A 22,071-nucleotide genomic window follows, 5' to 3' on the forward strand; every position below is an offset into this window, starting at 1 on the left:
ACGTCCATCATGGAAGGCCGCTACACAGACTTGACTCAAGGATTTCAAAGTAACTCAAAAAGTTCAGGGGAAAAGAGCAAACTTCATATTTCAAATCAGAATTCTGGAAAACAAAATGACTTGGACCCTTTGTACACTGTTACGAATATGGATAGATGGAGCGGAGCCATACATCTGCGAAGACGTTACCCTGTTCTTACAAATGAACAAGTTATAATCGGATGCATTACACTGCAGAAAATGAAGTATTCTGAGACGTGTACATATTGCTAATGGGGCCATAATTAAAATGTTTAATGTTGAGCGTTTAAATAGTTCTACTTTGGGAAGCGAATTTGGAAGTCGCATTACTGCATTGCTGAACTCTAGGTCTAGGAATATAAAACTAATTTTTTCAGGTCACAGGATTAAGTGCACTAAAACGTCACATTAATCCAGTGAAATCATAAATGTTTGGGTGAGGTTATGTTCAAATCCTGCAATAATGTCTATAGATCACTAGATCACTGGCATCAATTCGGAGCAAAAACTCTGGACCCTCGGATCGTTGTCTGATAGCTAGTACTGATTATATTGAAGCATCCATGCAACTTCTAATTTGTGCACCATCTGCTCTAAACTAGTCTTGAAAGCCACGGTCAGACCAAGAGATCTCAAAATACTCTCACCTTAGCGCCCGGGAAGAGTACTGAACAACATCTCAAAAGGGTGGTTTTCATAAGTCTGTTTTTACCCTGTCTGTTCATCCTATTCAATCATGTCATGCAATTATGCACACAACTCCAGTTCTTGAAGGCCACATCTGTTGGCTTTTGTGGTTTACTTTCCATCAGCAGAGTGCAGGCCTTGAAAACAGCGTATAGATACTCCTTAGGCACTCTGACAGATTAAGCACTCCTGATTTGTCTTAACACTGAGAACCGTGCGTTCAGGCACGTTCTTCAGTGACCAGTCCATCATACATAAATACACACTGCTATTCATATTTCTCAGTATGCGTGTACTGGGAGCGGTTAGATATCCTTTGTACTAATAAAAACGAGAAAATAGTTGATATTTTAAGCATCAAACAAAAATGCTTAATATCAGAATGCTGCACAAGCTTTTTTTTCCCCCGAGAGAGAGGGTTGAAGACAGAGGCCTTCACAGCAGAAAGGTGAGAGATGGATTTGCAGCAGAGAAGCATGGGACCCTAGGAGACTGATTAGTAGATACAACTGAAGAGACAAAACAAAGAGTAAGGCAAGTAGGTAGATCAGTTTGAAGCAAGAGCATAGCAGGGTGGGAAATCGTTTTCACCACATTTTGGTGGTTCCACTCGCCGCATACCCAAACTTGATTGGCAATTTATCCAAATGAGGTGCGCCTTTCCCACCCTGGCAAAGAACATGATATCAGAAGCAAAGTGGGGCGGTGAACGAGAGGAGAGAGAGGCGGCAGAGAGACAGAGGAGGTGAACACAGAGCTACAGAAGTGTTTATTGAGCATGCTACAGAGGTAAAGCAGAGTACACGCAAGAGAGAAATCAAACACAGCCATCAAACCTCCCAACTTGTTAGAAAAATTAACCTTTAATTGTGCCGCTTCCAAACTATACTGAATTTTACATTACTAAAGATGTAAAAACTCAACTAATATAGAAAATATACATGACTTTTTTTTCTTCTTTTTTCCCCCCCTCAAGACAGCCATCGTTTGTATTATTGTTCTTAGATGCACCACCTACTGTATCTGAGAAGTGTAGGGTGGGGGGTTTTTGTTGGAAGGGGATGGGGATTGGGTCATAGATTCATTCCTGAAACGAGGGTGGATACAGTTGTGATCAAATAACCGTCCAAAGAATTTTCTTGTCAAATATGAGCCATGTTTGCTATAAAGTCTGAATGCTTATTTTTTGAAATACAAAATATTTGAGGTTCAAAAAAGGATTTTTTTTTCTTACTTTTTTTCTTCTTTTTTACAATGCAATGTAAATTAAGACTAAAGGCACATAAACTTTGGTCCCATCAGGTTGTCCTCTTCAGAAAACTGCCACACGATGACATCACTATAGGCTCACTTCTGTTAGCTTTTTACAAATGCATGCAACAGCAGTTTGTCCCAGAACTATTTAGACCAGTCAGTACATGCTCAGAAAACCACAGCCATTTTAAATCTTGAATACAAACAAAAAAATGGCAATAAATGCACATAGGGAAGGTTGAACAACACCTAAAGTATATTCAGTCACAAGCAACATTTATACTATAATCAGCGGTGGGTACGGAGTGTAAACAAGGTTTTAAAAAGGTTAAAATGATCTTACTGCAATTAAACCCAGGTTAAAACTCGACCTTCTGTTGTCATAAAGCCCCTCAGTATGCATTACAAAATCATGGTTTCTTCAAGCGTCACCATTCATTCCAAATCTTTTTCCACCGTTCTTCATTCTGTAACAACCAAAGATGAATTTAAAAAGAAAAACAAAAAATGAAAAATTAGATCAGAGCTAAACAAGAATACACTTTCAAATCGCCGAACTTCACAAACTGTACAGATAAACAAAAATGGGGAGAAAAAAAAAATTATTTTTTTACAAATCAACATCAAATACCATCAGATCCAATGTGCCTAAACAGCCGACTACTATCAATTGTACAGATGTAAAAGTGATGATACTATTTTATCAAGTAAGGCACATATTGTCAACTAATTATAATAGAGAGGACCCAACTCGCTTCCTTCATATGAAGAAATGGGAAGAGGTTAATGGCTGGCTTAACATATCAAGGAGGGAGGGTGGGTGGGAATCGTCTTGTGAAAGCACACCAAGTATAACCATTTTCTCAAATGTTTTTTACTTGATAATCCATATTTTCTTAAGGAATGACTGACGCAACGTAATGTGTCAAAGTGGTCCCCAATGTCCGGAAAAAGTCAATGGGTAATGCTGCTAGACAGCATGAAGACGTGGACCAGCATGGGCGCTGTGTTCAGATGGTGGATTTGGAGAAGGAGACTCTCAGGTGATGGTTGTCTCCCATGTTGTAATTGTGGAGGTCTATCAGGGCTTGTATCGCTTCTTCAACAGTCGACATTTGCAACAGGGCCATTTTGTGATCCCTGCAGAAAAAAAAAAGAAGTCACAATTAGATGGAAAATCTATTCTCACAGAATTGTGAACAGGCGAGTGCTCTCACACTTTTTTAATGGAGGGCAGGCATACATTATACCAGTTGCGGGCTTCCGATTGTTTCATTTTATTAAATCTGGACCAAAATCGTAAGAACCACTTTAGGTCTTAATATCCCTAACAACTAGGTATGAGATACCTTGCCAAATCGATCCAACCTGGTTTATAGGCTTGTTTATATGTCAAAAACATGGACACCATCGGATTGAACTTCATGAGTGCAGGGCGAAGGTCAAGGAGCTAGCTTAACTCCATTAATCCTGCGAGAGGCCTTCGATTCCCGCTGACCAATCAGGTTTCTGTGTATGTCGTTTTTCAGATCTGGTTGGGAGGCTGCATAGCCCAAACCTCTGTTCCTCAACTCATGGTCCTTGAGGGCCGGGAACTGCTGGTTTTCCACCCTCCCTTTACCTGAGAGTCAGGTGTGAAGACAGTCAGGCCAATCAGTAGCACTATTTGTTCAGTTAATTACCAAGGAGAAAAGAAAACCTGGGTAGGATTTGGATTGGAGTTGAGGATCCCAAGCCTATACCGTCATCCGATCGGTTGTCACAGTCTGACCTCGCAAAGTGCCAGGGTACCAACTGAGCTCCTGATGTCGTAACCCGCGAGGAAGCCATATAATGTACGCCCGCCCTTAGACAGCTGTGGCAACGAGAGGTCTTACTGGAAAAATTTGAAGGCTTTCACAGTGCCACCGGTGTTGGAGAACAGTAGTCTGAGGTCTTCTTCGGTTACGTCTTGTCTGCAAAATGGAGAAGGGTTAGAATTTAAACTGTCGATGGAAAGACACTCTACGCACACAATCCGTTCATCACTCACGGGATGTTAGACAGATGGAGGGTAGCGGAGGGAGGAAAGATGTTCTGGAAGTTCTTCGAGCCGGGCTTTTTGAAGCGATGCAACGGAGAGTTCGTAAAGTCTTTTGTGAGCCCTTGGTCGTCCAGTCCTTCCCTTGGTAGCTGTACCGTTTGGTGCTTCGACAAAGTCACCCGGATGATTTTTCCATACATCTTCTGACCGTTTAGATGACTCATTGCTGATACAGAAACAGAAATATAATTACCATTTCACAATGACATTGTGTGAGGGACTACAGTTAAAGGTAAAAAGTTTACTTGCTCCTTCTCTGGAAGAGTGATAACTTTACAACCAAGCAATTCAAATTTCTGTAACATCTATACAAAGATTCTGTATAAGCATAGGATCTTACCTAATTGGGCTTGATTTGCATCTGCCATTTGTATAAGTGCACTGTCTTTCTTATTATACAGTATCTTCACGCGTTGAGCATCACCATAAACGCCTAAAAGTACGGAAAAGCAGTGAAGAGGAAGAAAGATGGATATTGGGGAACAGTTAGCTCAGAAGCTTGAAATTTAGATCGCAAAGACAGAGCATTCACTGAAAATAATTCAGAAAAAAATCTAAATAGACATTTGAAGAGAATATGATACACGCCCAAAACAAGTTATATGAAATGGTAACTAAAACTACATGCTAAATTATTTTACCATGCATTAAAAACCTGTCTATGAAGAGACTGCAGAAGCCAGAGAGAGGCATGACCAAATTAAAATAATCAAAAAGAAAGATACTACAGCTACAACTGCTTTAAATGAAATAATAATAATAATAATAATAATAATAATAATAACAACAACAACAACAGATAAAAAGTAGGAGTGCTAACGATAACATACCGAAGAGGGTAAACAGACTTTGGGGCGTAACCATCTTTAGAAGGAGAGAAGACAGGAAGAGAGCAGAGTCGAGGAAGAGCGGAGATGAACAGATCATCCATAACGAGGGGTGGTTTCCCGTAGAATGGTGAGGCGGTCATGGATCATGGTTCAAGGCAGTTAATCGGGGTCCAAGGCCCCAAAAAAAAAAAAACATAAATAAAATTAAGGTGGAGGGGGTAATGAAAAAGAAGAGGGAGGTGGATAAACATGGGTGAAAAGAGGAAGGAAGGAGGGAAAGGGCATAGCAATGCAGAATAAAAAAAAATGGGGAACAAAAAATAAAATTTCAGTCAGTATACAGAAAATGCTGAAGTTTGGTCAGAAAATGGCTGGTTTGTGTTTTATATACACACACGTACAAAAACAATTATGTCAAATGCAGTCACCCAAGACAAAGATGGGCAAAATACATTCATATCAACAAATAACAGCTTATAATAACGAGGAAAGAAAAGGGCTTGTGACCATAACAGAAGATAAGGGTTGAATAGCTTTTGAGAGGCGAGGCAGTGTATGAAATGCAAGTACAGTAGAACCTCAGACAACCAAACACATCGGCAATGAAGGTCGTTCGGAACTCTGAAATAAACCAACTTTCCGAAATAAATAAATATTTATTTCAGTTCAGTACATTTTGAGCCTAAATGAACCAGTAACTTCAATGACATTTGCCCAAACAGTGGGCTAGCGGTCATATGAAGTGCAATCAACCAACAATAGGCTTTACAAATCCGTAAAGTGAAGTTGGCAAAGCAACAAGGTTTCAAAGCTGCTGCTTGCATTGGCAATTGGCAAAATTTGCCTGCTTCTCGCTTCCATCCAACAGTGAATTTTATGCTAATTGTGAACTTATTTCATGTTTTCTCAATTAACTTACTTAATTACATGTTTCTTTTTGTGATTTTATATTGATGATATACTTCTGATTCCATCCATCACAGGTTGACCAGACTTCTCAGTTTTCTGAGGTTCGGATCTCTGAGGTTCTACTGTATATTGCTAAACAACGTGCACTAGGATCAGTCTGTGCCATGCAGCTGTACAGGGAAAAAACTCGACAGCCTTATTTTTTAAATATTCTTTAAGGGCCGCAGTCTCTGCTGGTTTTTGCACTTTCCTTTAGGACTTTGAAGCATGATGTGCATACTCTTTAAGCCAATCAATGACCCAAATTAAGCACTTAAATTCAGGAAGGCATCAGAAGCCAGCCACAATTCGAGTTTGAGATCCCTGCTCAAGAGTAAGTCTCACATTTGGCACCAGCTTTCAGAGCATAGAGATAAGGCAAACCAGAGAGAAACGACCAACAGTTAATGATCAGCAGTTCACACAGTCATACAAAAGGAAAGGCTACGCACACAATAGCGGTTTTAATTTGTTGGTGCTAGTACTAGTGTCTACAAGACCGAAGACAACAATTAAGCAGGAGAACAGAAGAGAGGGTGTTTAAGAGGCAGTGACCAAAATTTGGAAGGAAAACAGACGAGAAGCTGGGAACAAGCCCTTATCAATTCTCACGGAGAGAACCTTGGAAGAAAAATGTATTCCATAAAAGTGCTCACACAGAAAGGGCATAACAAAGGCAAGCAATAAGAGAAAAAATGTCACGGACAAAGTATAATTAATGGTACAAAAACTACTTTTCATTATCATTATATTACAGATTAAATATTACATATTGCATAAACTATTGAATTAATTTGGAAAGGTTAGCACAAATATGGTCAAACGGATCACCAAGCCGAAAAGCCTTATAGATAAAAACACTTTTTCAATATAAGTAATTACACAGGGTTTTTAATTTGGCAACAGCAAAAAAATATATAAGTTTTTAAAAAATATAATTAACCAAAACGAACTGTTTAACTTATTAAAAATTCTGCCCAAAAATACACAAATTCCACCCATGGTATTTGCACACAGAAAAAGACAATGGTACACAAGGCCAGGCTGCAGAAGGGGTGTGAGCGGACCGGCGGTGAGGAGACGCACTGACCTCCTCGTTGAGGTTGCTGACGAGCAGAACGCCGCTGGAGCCCGAGTGCCCGGACAGAGCCACCCTCCCAGCGGCAGCGGCTGCTGCAGCCGCCGCGCTCAGCGGACTCAAGGCTCCTGCAACGGCAAAACGCCAATCAAACCCGGTGGCCAATCACCCTGCGGGAGGGGTGGGCATGCCAGGCCAACTCAGTCCAAGCTGCGGCACTGCCCTGCAACCTAACCTAGGTCCACCACAACAAGACAACCGCACATACGCGTGTGCGTGGAACTCGCTCGCATCTTATTCCACCGCAACCCTGCTCAATTCGGCCTTTATAGCCCTCTCACAATGCAAGAGTTACAACAGTCACCACAGCTGCAAGAGAGACAGGGTGTTAGATGGCCATAGGGTGTTAGAATCTGTTTCTGATCGGGTATGTGGTTAGGTTGGACTGAATTCTGAACAGAAACTGTAGGCAACTTTGGTGTTAGTTTCCAGTTGTGTTTCAATGTAATTGCCTGAACCATATAAACACCTTGGCTCACTTAAGAAATGATCTGCAAACACATTCCAGTAAGGTGTAGGGTGAATAAAACCTGCAGTAAAAATTAATAAGAAAGTTGCCTGTGACAGTTACTGAATCTCTCCCCAAATGGCATTCAAAAGTTACAGTGTTTGTTTAGGCATATGCCACTGGGATGCAAAGCTGTGCAACACACATTTTGAGATGCAGTTAACAAAAAATAAACATTTACTGCAAGAGACAAAACTACACTTGCGTATGTTCTCAGAATGATAGAAATGGTGTTAGCAACAGAAAGAAAGAATAGATCATAATGGAAGTATAGGTACCTCCACCCTGTGCAAAGCCAAGAGAAGACGGAAACCCTCCACCACTAGAATATGGAGCTACCATTCCAGATGGAGTACCTAAGGGAAATGTGTGCATTAAATTCCTTTGACAGAGGGAGCTGTTTTTTAAAGTCTAGTACAATATAGTACGAGAAAACAAATTCACTGGCCAAGTATAATTCTCAATCAGCATTACATTATGTCCCCCTAAAGACTGTTTAAACGTTGCCCAATTACCTCAAAGGCTCCTCTGGCATGCGAGGAGCAGGCTATAAATCAACCCAAATTCCATTATATTCTCTCCTTCTTTTTGCCCATCACAACCGCGCTTCACCTCAATTTCAAACAGTCCAGTACATCCTAGACAGTGGCAAGTCACGCAAAAGAAGACTATCTCCGACATTTTTTTTGCCGGGGTGTTGAATGACCCCCTCTTTAAAGGCCCCCGTACCAGGGGAGGCGGACGCGATGGGGTTGTGGTGAAAGGTGTCGAGAAATTTAGATACAGACCAGGACAAACAGTGAGCACCATAAGTAATTGGACAGCAACACATTTTGGTCCTGTACTCTAGCACTTTTTGAAAGTTTGAAAGGATACAATGACAAGGAGGTTGAAGTACAGACTGTCAGTTTTAATTTGAGGGAATTTTCATCCATATTTGATTAACCATTTAGAAATGTTAGCACCGTTTGTACATGGTCCCCCCCATTTTAAGGCACTACAAGTATTTGTTGAATTCATTGAATTGGATTCACAGATGCGTTTCATTATGCAGGAGTATTCATTTGTGTTGTTAGTGAATGCAGAAGAGAGCTTTTGATGTCTGGCCTTGATTCTAGACTTTGCGATTGCCTTTGGAGATTGTTATTGGGGTGTGACAACATGAGGAAGACAGTGTTGATGAAAATTAAGCTGGCCATAATGAAATGAAAATGAAAATCAATCACAAACATGCAAAAACCCTGGGCATGCCCAATTCAACAGTTTGGTGAATTATTAACAAGAAAAAAAACTGGTGAACTCAATTATGTCAAAAGACCCGGTAGACCGAGGAAGACCACTCTAGCTGATGACTGGGGAATAATCTATGGTGAATAAACCCCCCCCTAAACAGCCGAATAAAACACTGTCCTGGATGCAGGGGTACATGAGTTAAAGTCGACCATACGCATAAAACTACACCAGCAGGACTAGAGAAGGTGATGCAAACCACTGATGGGGATGAAGAACAGAAAGGTGATATTAAAAAAGAGCCCCAAGAGTTCTGGAACAAGACGATGAAAGTGATGAAAAGTATGGAGAAAAAGGAAATGCCCATGATCCAAAGCATGGAGGATGGGGTGTTATGGCTTGGACCTGTATGGCTGCCAGTGCCTCCAAACTTATTGGCACTTCATCACGCAACAAGATTATGACCCGAAAACATGCTAGAGCAACTAAGGGGTTTTTGATGGCCAAAAAGTAAAATCCTTGACTGGCCAAGTCAATTACTGGTTCTGAATCCAATTGAATCAAACAGGAGACTGAAGGCAATAGGTCCCCGAAACAATGAGACGATGGCTGCAGTACAGGCCTGGCAGAGCATCACCAGGGAAGATACCCAAAGGATATGCGAACAAAGTAAAAAAAATACAAAAATAAAATAAAAAGATTACATTATGATAAACTGTTCTATATGTTTGGATGCCTGAAAATGTGTGTGTGTGGGGGGGGCTATGTACAAAATTTGCAATAATTTCTAAACGGTTCATCCGCTATGGATGAAAACACCCTCAACATAAAGCTGACAGTCCGAACTTCACCCTCTTCATCGCATCCTTTCAAACCAAAGTGTGCAAAAGTACAGAACTAAAATAACAAAAAAATGAGTCACTGTGCAATTACTTCTGGTCCTCACTGTATAAGTTTAACTTGGTTAAGATAGCCATGGAGAGAGTTAGTAAGCGAGAGGGCTGACGGGCTTCAGCCCTTGAGCCCTGATGATGGGGAAATGGAGGGCACCCCCGCCTCCCCGCTTACCGAGCAGCGAGGTGGAGTCCTTGTTGAAGGCCGCAGCGACCGACGGGTCCACGGCCGGCTGCCCGTCTCCCGCGGGCAGCTCCGGCCTGGTGTAGTCCCGGCTCTTGTCATTGTTGTACTTGACGTTTAGGTTGACCAGCTTGGAGAAGTCGATGCGCAATGTGCAGCAGGCGTTGTAGATGTTCTGACCGTCCAGGGCCTACACGGCAAAAGGGGAGCACTGATCACAGCTCTGTAAATAGCCTCCCAGTCGCTTTGGAAAGAGATGAAGAGAGCGGATGTCCTCTCAGTCACTCACCAGTTTGGCTTGCTGAGCGTTCACAGGATCATTAAACTGCAGCAAAGCTTGGAACTGGTTGTTCTTTGTGAATGTGATGATCTTCATGACCGTTCCGAACTTCGAAAAAATCTACCAATAAGAGGGAGAGGGGCGGAATGCGGTTGTTAGTGCAAACGGTTCTGCAAACAAGGTCATCTTTCAAAAGAATTGAGCCAAAGCTAAACAGCCTGCAGAAAGAGCAAACAGGAAAACTAGTTTATTCTAGTTAAGCTGGCAGCAATGAAATCGCGCATAATGAGCATTTAAGTGTAGGACAATAACGGGCCTTGTTTGAAATGTCTTTAAATCTGCACTTTTGTGGAAATAAAGGGTTTAATGTTGGGTAATTAGCTTCATCAATACTGTGAGCGACGTTTCCCCAGCTGCATAATGCGCACCGCCCCTGGTCTGCTCTGCGCAGTGCTATCCGGCTGCAGACCCTGGAGCAGCACATCAGCGTCTGCTTGTATTAGGGCCTCCGCCTATGCAAATCCATCCAGTTAAGGACCACTGCGCAATCACACACTGCTCGGGAAGCGCTGTTCATTACAGCGAGAACAAAACAGTAAGAAACCTGTCCTTTCTTTACCCAACACTAAGGCACAGCACCATTCCTATTTTGGAGGCCCGCTTTAGCAACAAATGTCCTTTGGAGGTCCTCAGTGTTACAAACACAGCTCATTCTCCTCTGACCGATTTGCCCTACACCTGCCATCACATCGGGAAGCCGGTCTGGACCTAGGCTGAGGTACAACTGGAGGAGAGCGTATGTGTCAGGCCCAAACCATACATGCGTATGGCGAGCAGACATGGTTCAGACTCGTAATCAGTTCGGATTCGAATACTTTGCCGCGCTCGATTGATCTTGCCGAGTGCAATTGAGCCAACCAAGAGGACCAGAAAGTATGGAGTTTCATATCCACCAGAAAAGCTCAGAAAAACGTAGAAAAGTGTGAATTCAAAACAATTACGTATTGGACCGCAAGCTCCATCACGGGCCCTATCACGGACAACCAGGACCACTACACCACAAAGAGGCAACACGACGGAAAAGATTTGATACACAAATCCACTGACCTGCTGAAGGACGTCCAGTGTGACGGGGTAGAACATGTTGTCGATGATTATTCTGAGGACGGGGCTCGGGGCGGGAGTTAGCGCGCTCTCGCTGGCCGTTGAGCCTGACGTGGGTGTTCCTCCTGCCTGGACAGCCGATACAGCCTGAAGGACAGCTTGAGCTCGCTTCCAGAAGGGAGACAAACACATGGCCTGAGTGAAGCTAGCCAGCTTAGCCCAACAGGCCAGCAATGTGATCGAATGGCAATTTCTGAGAAATGTCGAGCACACACAGCTCCGTACTAATTTTTTCCAACTGGTGGTGCTGTATGACTTTCAACCAAACTAACAACTTTTCTAAATTCCAATGCCACCTTTTCTAAATTTTGACAATTCTAACTGAGTGCTCAACACTCTTCATCTTCTCACTTTGTTGTCCAAAACAGTGATTTTTCATGTTCTATCAATGAAGAAAACAAACAGCCTCCTTTTAGCAGCCTGCAATTACTTTAATAAACCACTGGTGACTCATTTTTGTTTGTTTGTTTATGCACAGACATAAGCCTATTATTTTAATAACTTGCATGATTACTCTGCCTATGTAAATGTGGGAGTCTTTTGCAAGAACTAAGCTTAAATAACATTGCCATATGACCAGAAACTCCTGGACGTACAGGGTCTGGCTACACAGTTTAGAAGTAATCTAATAATGCCGTCAATCTCTCCGATATGGCTCAACCCAACCAAAACTTTAATAAACCAAGAGAAACCCAATTTTCCTGAGTGATATCACAACCAATTACAGGCTGCCAACCCCCAGTTACGAGACTCAATATTAGACAACTGCAAATTAGAATTAATTAACAGCACATCAGCTTGAAAAAGTCCCATACACGACACATAACATATAAACCAAATATTCCAACCTGGTTTCCGGCACTGTCGGTTTTCAACTCTTTGTGATTGGAGTACTGGATGAAAACAGGCACGTTGCGAACATGAGGGGTAACAGCAGTGTAGTAGTTGACCATTGTCATTGCTGCCTCCTCAGTCCCAAGCTCCAAGAATGCCTGCAAGTCAAATGGCCTTCAATCGTACTTGGCACACCCATGGATATCAAAGACTTATAGCATTCAGTAGGTCCAGCTTAACCTTAACCTTAATAGGTAATTTCTGACTTCTAACGGTCAAGAGAGGAATAGCAGCTTCAAACATCTTCAAACACTGTTTATCCCTCCCCGTTCTCTGTAAACACGCTGACGTTGAAATGCCATTGGCTGTGGCAATTAAAACCAATTTTCAACCAATGAGCTTGAATAATTGTACAGTTATACAGTGTTTTGGTACAGTGTCGGTTTGTCTATATTCAGTAGACAACTAACAAACACTTGCGACCAACAATTTCCCTTTCTACTGCCTCCAAGAATGATGTTCGTATACTGAATCTCACCACATGAGGTCCACAAATGAGCGAAGATGAGAGGCATGCATTTCACAGGTAAGCCACACACCTGATTTTTCCCTTTGAGCGTCAGGATATTGGTGACTTTCCCGAAAGGCAGCCCCAGGGCAATGACCTCTGTCTCCGATACCTCATTGGGGAGCTTTCGGATGTGAAGGACACGAGAGGGGGGGCAGTCCATTCTGTCTTCCACTCTCAGCTTTTTGCTGTCATTTCCATTTGCTGTGAATGAAAGAACATGGTAAAAAAAAAAAGCATGTCAGGTACCTCAAAACAAGCAGGTATTCTGTACATTCATCTGCTATTAACTGAACTTTAACTGGTTCTACAGCAATGCTCGTGGAAAAGATACCCTCATTACAGGTACGTAGCATTTTTTAAAGTGTAGTAAAAGTGCAGATTAATCTTTCCTCTACTGTATTACTGTGGTGCCCTTAAGCCAGTGTTATGAAACCCGACACCGCTCTTTTTCATTTCAGATTTGATCTTAATTGGGAGAACATCATCTCCTGTGATTGGGTTACCCACAAATGGATTTCTTTTGCAGCGATACAAGGATGTGGTCCGTGAGTGAAAAATATGTGTTCACAGAAATTCCAAATTTCCCTGCCGTATAGAAGCACGAAATAGGAAGGCAGGCGGACATTTTGACAATATGAGGAGCCAATATGCACCTAAGGAAAATTGTTCACATAGTGCACCAGAGAAGAGAATGATATTACTTGTTCTCCTCTCCCAATCTTCTCATTCCTTTCAACCAAGGGTTTATTCCCAGCGTTTACGTTTCACTCCCAATTTGGGGTCACCCTGTAGGCCTGTGCCTGTGGTGCAATGTCCTTCATCAGCCTGCGAGAATAGAGACCGACACCTGTACCCTAAAGTGTGTTCTGCCAGCTGCTGCTTGCTGAAACTCTGCAGCCCGCCAGTTGAGCCGTGAAGTGGCTGTGACGGGAGACTGCGCTTCGCGTGCAGAATGTAGCACCTGAACAACAGTCCCTCTGAGGGGCAGCCTGACAGCCGCGGAAAAGCCACGCAGCGCATTGCTACGCTGGAAACTATTACTAGCAGCAGAAAAGGCTACATGACAGCTGCTCCCTCACACTACTGACAAATAACGCGGGAGCCGATTACAATGCGTGGTCCGCAACGGACGGCAGATTCGCAGGCACTCATGAATTTTGCTTTGTTTTGAGGCGCGTGGCAAGACTGAGGAGTTGACATGGCTGGCTAATATTGCACTGTCATTCCCGATTGTGAACAATATTCGAAAACAAATCGTTGTTACTGTAAACACAAGCGTTACAACATTCTCGTCCGCCCAATAATAGTGACAACACTTTTAGCAGAAATAATGATTCAACCGGCTCTCCAAGGTTTGGACTCCACCCTGCCCAACCCCACACCACCCCACACTTATGCCAAACGATTTTCAGCTCTCAACATAAAAATCATTCACAAGACAATATGCATTTTAGGACTAAAGGGCAAATCATACATAATCACAGTTTCAATCTTGCATGTGTGGGAGCACACCTACAAAAAAGCAAAATGTTGCTGGCAAGCGTCTTCCCAGCAGAGGATACCATACAAGGACTGCACTTTTTCCAGCAGCACCACAACTATGAGAGGACAGAGGATAGCAGGAGTATGGGGAGGGGGAAAAAAACAAAAAAAACATTCTTTAATGTTGTTGAAAGGGCAAAGAACGAGAGTTCACTGAATTGTGGGGGGGGGGGGGGGGGACTTACCGGTGACGATATTGCTCATTCCAGAGCTCGGACTGCTGTACAGACTGCTAGACAGCAGCTCGTCTGATCCTCTCTGCAAAAGAGGGAGACACCATTTCCACAGTAAGGCCAGATGAAATACAGCTCTCTAAAGACAGTTTGAGGAAACGACAACATAAAACACTGGCTGCGTTGCACCCTTTGTGTTGTTTTAATCTTGCAAGTCTAAGGTGTCAGATGGTGTAATTTCATCGGGAGCCTCTGTTCTCCCCAAAGACAGCGAGCTGTCCGGGGTTCAGTCAGCACCGTGCTCAGAGCGCCGCTAAAAGTGACTTATGGGTGAACGGGCAAATGTGGAGCCATTACAAACCTAACTTTCTAATAGGACATCTTGGTTTTGTCTGTGAGTGAATTCCACTAAATTGTTCTTTATCGCTTACGTTTTTATGGTGGCAATAAATTGAATGCGAACCCCTTAAGGCCACATCCCACAAATAAATTGAATGTAATAACGCCACCTCTGACGAAAAAAACTTCTCTCGGCCTACACCGGTGTATGTTGGGAAATAACTGCAGTAAATAAGTACCTAAAAACCAACTCGAAAAAAGTAGGCATCAAATATTAATACAAATGCACTGTAGCGTAGGAACTAAAGATGACCAATGTCGTTATTGCAAATTCTGTTTTTCAGATAATTTCCCAGAGAATGAAAATTGGCATTATTTTTCACTGAAGAAATTATTTTTCTGATGAAAAACTGAATTAAGAAATCCTATAACAGAAATAATTTATTGAAACAGAACCATTATGAGCCATTTTATGGGAGCTGTTACTCAGTTACAAACATTCAAATATTCTGAGCCAGTCACTACTAAATGGAACTAGCCCCATACATTTAACCTTTCGATATGCCATAGGCCTTTATATACAATGTTAAATCATGAAAACCTGGATCATTCAAACTAAATTACAAATCACATCTATATTCTTGATTGACATGTAAATACCACCTAATTACTTGCACATGCACAAAACATGCCAGGCACACCATGATCTTATCAATGCCAATATGTCTGCTATTAAAACTATTCAACTTGTTACTACCCATTGTAAATTTAAAAAGATGCATGAATGCATTGGAAGAAATGGCAATTAATAATTTGAACTAACTAGGGATGCAATAAATGAATTTAAATTTAAATTACCAGCAAAACCAGATGACAAGGTTCATGACAACCATTTAGCCAAAAAACAGGTTTATGAAGCAGCTTTATTTGCAAAGGCAACAAACTTAAAACTAATTAACAACTTGCCCCAAACCTTTTGGTTACTGGGAAACTTTGTTGGCAGTAAATAGCTTATAAATGTGTCCTCAACTATAAATCATAAAATGCACTCAGTGACCACTTTTAGGCACACCTTTATGCCAGCTTGTTCATGCAAATACTTAATCATCCAATCATGTGGCTGCAGTTCAATATAAAGCATGTAGACATGGCCAAGAGGTTCAGTCCTTGTTCAGACCAAAAATTAGAAAGAATAACAAATGCCCAATGCCCAATTTGATAATCTCAGAAACTGCTGATCCCCTGGGATTCACATGCACAAGTCTCTAGGGTCTACAGAGAAAGGTGCAAAAAACATTCAGAGAGCAGCAGATCTGTGGGTGAAAGCACCATGTTAATGAGAGGTCAGAGGTAGAGGGAAGAGTAACTCAAATAACTACACTTTAGAACAGTGGTAGGCAAAACAGCATCGCTGAACACACAACACGTCAAACCTTGAAGTGGACAGGTTACTGCAGCAGAAGACCAATAATCTAATAAAATAATGTCTATTAAATACCTAACATACCTAAAGTCCAAATCCCACTTCTATCTCCCCATTCTCACCATAGAGCATGAATAGAAACTGGGCAGGATGAGAGGGGCCAGGCAATGAGGCACCTTGAAGTCCACAAAGTGCAAATGTGTGCAGTACCAGCTTACTTCCGGGTGCGTTACAGTTTATGTTAGCCAAGGGCGTGCATTCATGTCTTGAAGACCAAGTGCGTCCATGGCCTAAACCCACTCCCATCACATTCTTCTGGTGCACTGTGTGTGGTGCTGCGATGACAACCAGTAATTCAACTTCAAAGGGACATGAGGAGGAAGTGTAGGAGGAAGTATAGGCTAGTGGGCTGTAAGTTTGCTTACAGTCCACTCGCCTATACTGCCCTGGCTTTCAACAGGGGGTCTGCAGAAAAGAATCACCATTACCCTGGTAATTCATTCATCATATTGGTGTCAATTGGCAATACCAAATACTGGCACAGCCTGACAATAGGCCAATATTGAAGAAGAAAAGTGAGCCAGTTAGCTATCTAACGGATTTTCATTCATAAATTAAAGCAGCCCAATAGTTACTTGTTACTACCAATTGAAAGTCTGTAGATAACATATTTTTAATTACACAGGTAATCACAAAAACTTGTGCTTTTCTAATTTCATAGAAAATAATTTCAAAATTCAAGTACCAAATGTCAAACCATATGCTCAACTTCTTTTTCACAAGGTGTATTCCACTTGGTCAATGTGTAGTCAGTGGCTCTATTGTGTGTTCTTCCCTCCCAAGAATCACCTGATATGCCACCAGGAGCATTTGGCTTCTTTAAATATTGATCAAAACCTAAACCTGATCGTAATGCACAAAACTTTTAATCTAGAAAGCTTTTTGGCAGTTTCATTTAATTTCAGGCACAACTTTGCTTTCTGAATGTGTACTATTATCTACAATACTTGCCACATTTAAGATTATATATTTTTTTTACTCCAAATTCTTCCAGTGTAAAAGAAAAAAGGATCCGATGATACCTAATCAAGGTATTATTTGTCACAAAGCAGGTCTGTACAAAAGGTTTTCAGCATCTTAGACAATTTCTCTTACAACTGCAATAAGCTGCGGATAATATGCCTAAATACATTACAAATGAGCCAATATAACGCATCTTTAAAGATGCACCAGTTTGGCTAATTCTAACGTGAAAAAAGACAAATGCCTCTGGATAAGAACAGTGGTTAACAGTTTCAACTGACGGTTCAAATCTTCCATTGGTTTTGAAAATGAATAGGAATGCTCACCTTTACGCCAACAGCAACATCACTGACAATGCTGGGAAAAAAATGGGGGGGGGGGGGGGAAGGGAAACAATATTAGTTATTACAAGTTACCTAGCAAGTATGTTGATCAGAAAAATTAAGCAAAGCACTAATTTGCCAGTCAGCTAACGCGTTAAATCAAACTTCGGAATTGTGATGGGTGGAGAGTCATGCACGTTTTCATTTACGGACTGATCAGCCAACTTTTCGAACAAGCTTGAATTAACCCAAAACTAACGTTACCCATGCACTGCGTGTGCTAAAATGTCAATGAAGTACACAAATGACATCTGACCCAACGTTAGCTGTCAAAACGCCCTGTCAAAACTGAAAGCTCAACGTTAGGTAGGGAGGAGGGCCATTCACAGTAGCTAGACAGCTAACTTACGCTACTCAGTCTAGCTACTACAAGCAAGTAATTCGACGCAATCGTTTGTTAGCAAACATTGTTATTAACGTAAAATGATGTCCATTAAGTTAGTCATCAGTAAATAGACAGGTGTGCATTAGTATATCCATTAACATTACAAAAATCAGACTGGGAAGGGCCTTGCTCTCGCAGTCCAGGAGTGGATAACTGGATAGCTAGCTAACCTGGCTATGTGCCCGCACAGGCCTTTCTCCATATGGGCTTCTGCAGCTTCTAAGTTACCGCCCAACTTTATGAGTGATGCTATCCAATTAGCTAGGCTAACTATCCAAGTTAACAGACTAGCTAGCGACGACCAAGTACATTCGCGGCCCCATCAGTATGGAGCTCCAAATGGTCACCAATTTCACAGACCGACTGCATTCGGAAAGCTTCACACTCTTGCCAACTATCGTTAGCTTAACGTTAGCTAGCTAGTTAGCTAGCTGGATGAGGAGAGCAAGAGAATATGCATCTTTTCCGGAAAGGAAAGAAGAGGTGTACGAGCTGGCCAGTTTAACTTACAAACTATTGAGGCGATACAATATGGTAAGGCATGCTCGGCTCAAAGATCCACGACAATGTCTACATTGAACTAGTTACCCATCTAGCTATATAGGACCATATTGTCACTGAAAATGATTAAACCCCAACCCTTAAAACAAAGCAACCGGCGGCGCACCTTGGCTTTATGGTTGGCTGGCTGGCTGGCTAGCTAGCTAACTATATGGCTAGCTAGTGATACCTAGCTAGCATAGTCCGCGTAGGATACATAGAAGCGTGCCATTGATTTCACATTTAAAACAGCAGTGATGGGTGAGACTAAGTTAGTTACTTTGCTTGTTGAGTAGCTATCACAATATATCACCAGAGAGCAACAATCCACCGAAAAGTAACGTGACCATTCCAGCTAGTTCGCTAGCCCACTTGCTACAGGTATGTAGCTAGCTAGCTAGTTATATTACTTTCTTGCTTTACGAGATCCGGCTTCGCGTGGAAACGATTTTCACTTTTCATTTCAGACTGAAGTATCAGCTATACGAGCACAGTTAAAAAAATAAATTAAAAAAAAAAAAACATACCCGTCCATTGCCGGAGAATCTGTCCCTACGACAAGATCTTCAGTATCTACAGTTCCTCTGCCAACAGCACGCAAGACGACAAAATGGAGGTGGAAGACTACACGGAAATAGCCGAACATGGCCGAATAACTTACGGGAATTCGAGCGGAAGTTGGATGGACTCGGACAGCAAGTGCCACAGATGTTGAAATGTGTAAAGATATGTCACTACTTTCAATTCTTAGGGGAATCAGACCTACAAACTTAGAGGAATGGTAGCAGCTTGTTATTCCAGTAGGTTTTTGCAAAAGTAAAATTAAATATTTTTCTTTCATTACTTCATACAATTGAATTTAGCTTCTTTCCTGTTGCAGCTTTAAATTTTAATCCATTGACCAACACAATTAATTCACCACATTCATGATGAGAAATACATAATATTAAACTGCTGATCTCCTGGGATTTTCACCCACACTAGTCCCTATAGTTTGCAAAGAATGGTGCAAAAAAACAAAAAAAAATTCAGTGAGCAGCAGTTCTGCAGACAGAAATGCTTTGTTAATGAGAGATGTCAGAGGAAAATGGCCAGACTTGTCGAAGATGACAGTAACGCAAATAACCACACATCGTGGTATGCAGAAGAGGATCACACAACGCATCATAACTCTTAGTAGATAGGCTACAGCAGTAGAAGTCTAACAAATAAGTCTAATAAATACCTAATCAAGTGCTTGGTGAGTATATATTGCAATTATATTTACAATCATTCACCTACAACATGTTGGGATGATGGATTGTGTTTGGTTCACACCAAATATAGTGTTTTGCTTACAGGCCAAAGTCCTCATTGCTCGTATCATCAGACCACAATCGTCTTCCAGAAGGTTTCAGTGTCTGTCACATGGCGTCTCGCAAATTTCAGGCAGTTGTTGTACCAATACAAATTATGTGCATTTTATATTGAATGTTACAGCTGATTTTTCAGGATCTTACAACGATGTTAGTACTTTGTACTACTCAAGTGTGCGATAGTATTTCTGTTGTTGTTGTACATTGAAGGTTTCCATTGACTGTTAAAGTAGTCCAGGGCAGGGCTGATTGAAACCCCTGATAAGCTTGTTGGTTTTTCCTGGGGTTTGACTGGTGGTGTGCTAGACCCGCTGCAGCTTGTTAGGATGTTGCTGTATTTCTTCTGGGACTCCAGTGACAGTAACATAATCACTGTCAAAAAAATCCTCTGACAAAAAACTGTCATTGGGTGGAAGACAGCAAATGTGATGTTATGAAATGTATCCGTTTTGTTGAAGTTGAAATGTAGCTAGCTGACAAAGAAACCTTTCTGATCCGGGTGACATACACAGTATAAGACGTCTTTTTCCCCTGAAAAAAAGATCTACTGTATATGCTTTATATTTCAAAACATTTGCAATGTCATTTTTAAGTTAATAATAAACACACGGTCATTAAAATCAGGCAATTTTTATTAATAAAAAAATCTATTTTTCTCAGGTGGTCCCGACCTGTTGTGCGAATCATGTAAACAATGCATTTCATTCCGTTTCTATGGAGAGGCTTGCAGTGAATGTCAGCGCAGCTAGCCTGGCTCACAGAACTTTCAATAAAGGCGTTGCAGATCCAATATGAAACATATTTTAGTGGGCTGTTTAGGAGGAATAAGATACATTTTTCAATAGTCTGTCATGTTGTTATGATTTGCTAAAACCAATGAACTGCAGTGTATCCAATCAGGTACCGACTATGTTGTACACTACAACCATTGTTCTTGTTAATCTCATTGGCCATCTATCCAAGGGATCCCGCATATAGTGCTGTGTATACTGTATAATAATGGACATCTAAATTCAGGACAGTTTTCTGAAGCTATGAGCATTTGTTGAATCCGATGAGACACACAGTAATTTTCTTACATGAAGCCCATTGTTCTTTTATAGCCTACTCTTGAATAACTACTGGGAGCTGGAATAATATGTGTGAAGAAAACCTTCCCCATTGCATTACAGTACACCACCACCAGCCTGAACCAGTGACATAGGATGGATCCTTGGATTCATGTTGTTTGCACCAACTTCAGATACCATCATCTGCACACCACTGTTGTACCACATGGTTACATGAGTTACTGTCGCCTTCCTCTCAGCTTAAACCAGTCTGGCCAGTCTACTCTGACAACTCTCATTAACAAGGCATTTAGACTGTTCCCAGGAGATCAGCAGTTTACTCAAACCATCCCATTTCGCACCAACAATCATTCCACAGTCAAAGTCACTTAAAGATCACAGTTCCTCCCCATTCTGGTGTTTGGTCTTAACCAACTCAACTGAACCTCTTAACCTCTTGGCTGCATGCTTTTATAAGTTGCTGCCACATGATTGGCTGATTAGATATTTGCAGTAACGACCTGGGGTACAGGCGTACCTAATAACTGAGTGTATTTTTTGTGGCATTTGCTATTTTCTTGTAGTGAAAACATAAAGTGATGCAAGTATATTACATTTGCATGGGTGAGCTCATGAGTTCATTATTACACCAATCAGGCAGAGGCAAAGTTGAATTTTACATTACTTTATCACTAAAAATGGTGTTATACGTCTATACTTCATTTGCAAAGCTTTAATTATCGCTCTTGAATCCCTTTGTTCCTCAGGCTATTTATGCAAACACAATATACATTTCGCCCCAGCTGTCTGATATTGATAACATCACAGAGGCTGTGTGTCAATTTATGTTCCGGACTCTTAAAAACTGTCAAGTGGGATGCTGACAGCTCATTCTTCTGTTGTCTCCTGTGGCAATGGTAAACAGTCCAATAAACCGCAGGGGTTATCTTCAAATCCCAAAGCTGCTAGAGCAAAGCCATTTGCACAGGTACAACACCATCCATCAGATTCAAGCGCATTCATTTCATCACAGGTGCAGGGTGACTGGCTACCGGTAAAGTAGCGTAGTCGCTTTCTTCACAAGAATTTGTTGCATGCATAGTAAATTGTTCATTCAGTCGTGTTTGCTTTAGTGGGTTTTCGCTCAATTTCATAGGTAACCCATTTCCAATACGACAAAAAATTTGTGAGTCGGAGAATTAATTTCAAGTTGCGTGTTATTTGTGATGAAACC

At 41.5% G+C, this 22,071-nt stretch overlaps 1 protein-coding gene across 2 annotated transcripts; it reads right to left on the minus strand.

Moving 5' to 3' along the window:
• Positions 1–1,552: 1,552 nt before the first annotated feature.
• Positions 1,553–19,077, minus strand: ptbp2a (polypyrimidine tract binding protein 2a). 2 transcript variants are annotated; one of them, XM_061238169.1, is made up of 15 exons: positions 18,961–19,077; positions 17,452–17,482; positions 14,353–14,425; positions 12,654–12,826; positions 12,069–12,212; positions 11,164–11,328; positions 10,066–10,176; positions 9,768–9,966; positions 7,748–7,825; positions 6,914–7,029; positions 4,876–4,909; positions 4,386–4,478; positions 3,995–4,211; positions 3,840–3,917; positions 1,553–3,102 (listed from the first exon to the last, which is right to left on the minus strand). In XM_061238169.1, exons 1-15 carry the CDS (start codon positions 18,966–18,968, stop codon positions 2,973–2,975), a joined length of 1,650 nt encoding a protein of 549 aa, XP_061094153.1. In that variant the 5' UTR covers positions 18,969–19,077; the 3' UTR covers positions 1,553–2,972. The 2 variants fall into 2 exon arrangements, with proteins under 2 accessions (XP_061094153.1, XP_061094154.1); XM_061238170.1 differs by lacking the exon at positions 7,748–7,825.
• Positions 19,078–22,071: the final 2,994 nt, after the last annotated feature.

Source organism: Conger conger, chromosome 4 (genome assembly GCF_963514075.1).
Source record: "Conger conger chromosome 4, fConCon1.1, whole genome shotgun sequence".
NCBI lineage: Eukaryota > Metazoa > Chordata > Actinopteri > Anguilliformes > Congridae > Conger > Conger conger.

Bases quoted from the DNA above. Each gene is read 5' to 3' on its own strand.
- ptbp2a (XM_061238169.1), bottom strand. The intron at 12,827-14,352 runs GTAAGTCCCCCC...TTTCATTCACAG, and splicing joins AATGAGCAATATCGTCACCG to CAAATGGAAATGACAGCAAA. The intron at 4,910-6,913 runs GTCAGTGCGTCT...CTCCTTCTAAAG, and splicing joins TCAGCAACCTCAACGAGGAG to ATGGTTACGCCCCAAAGTCT.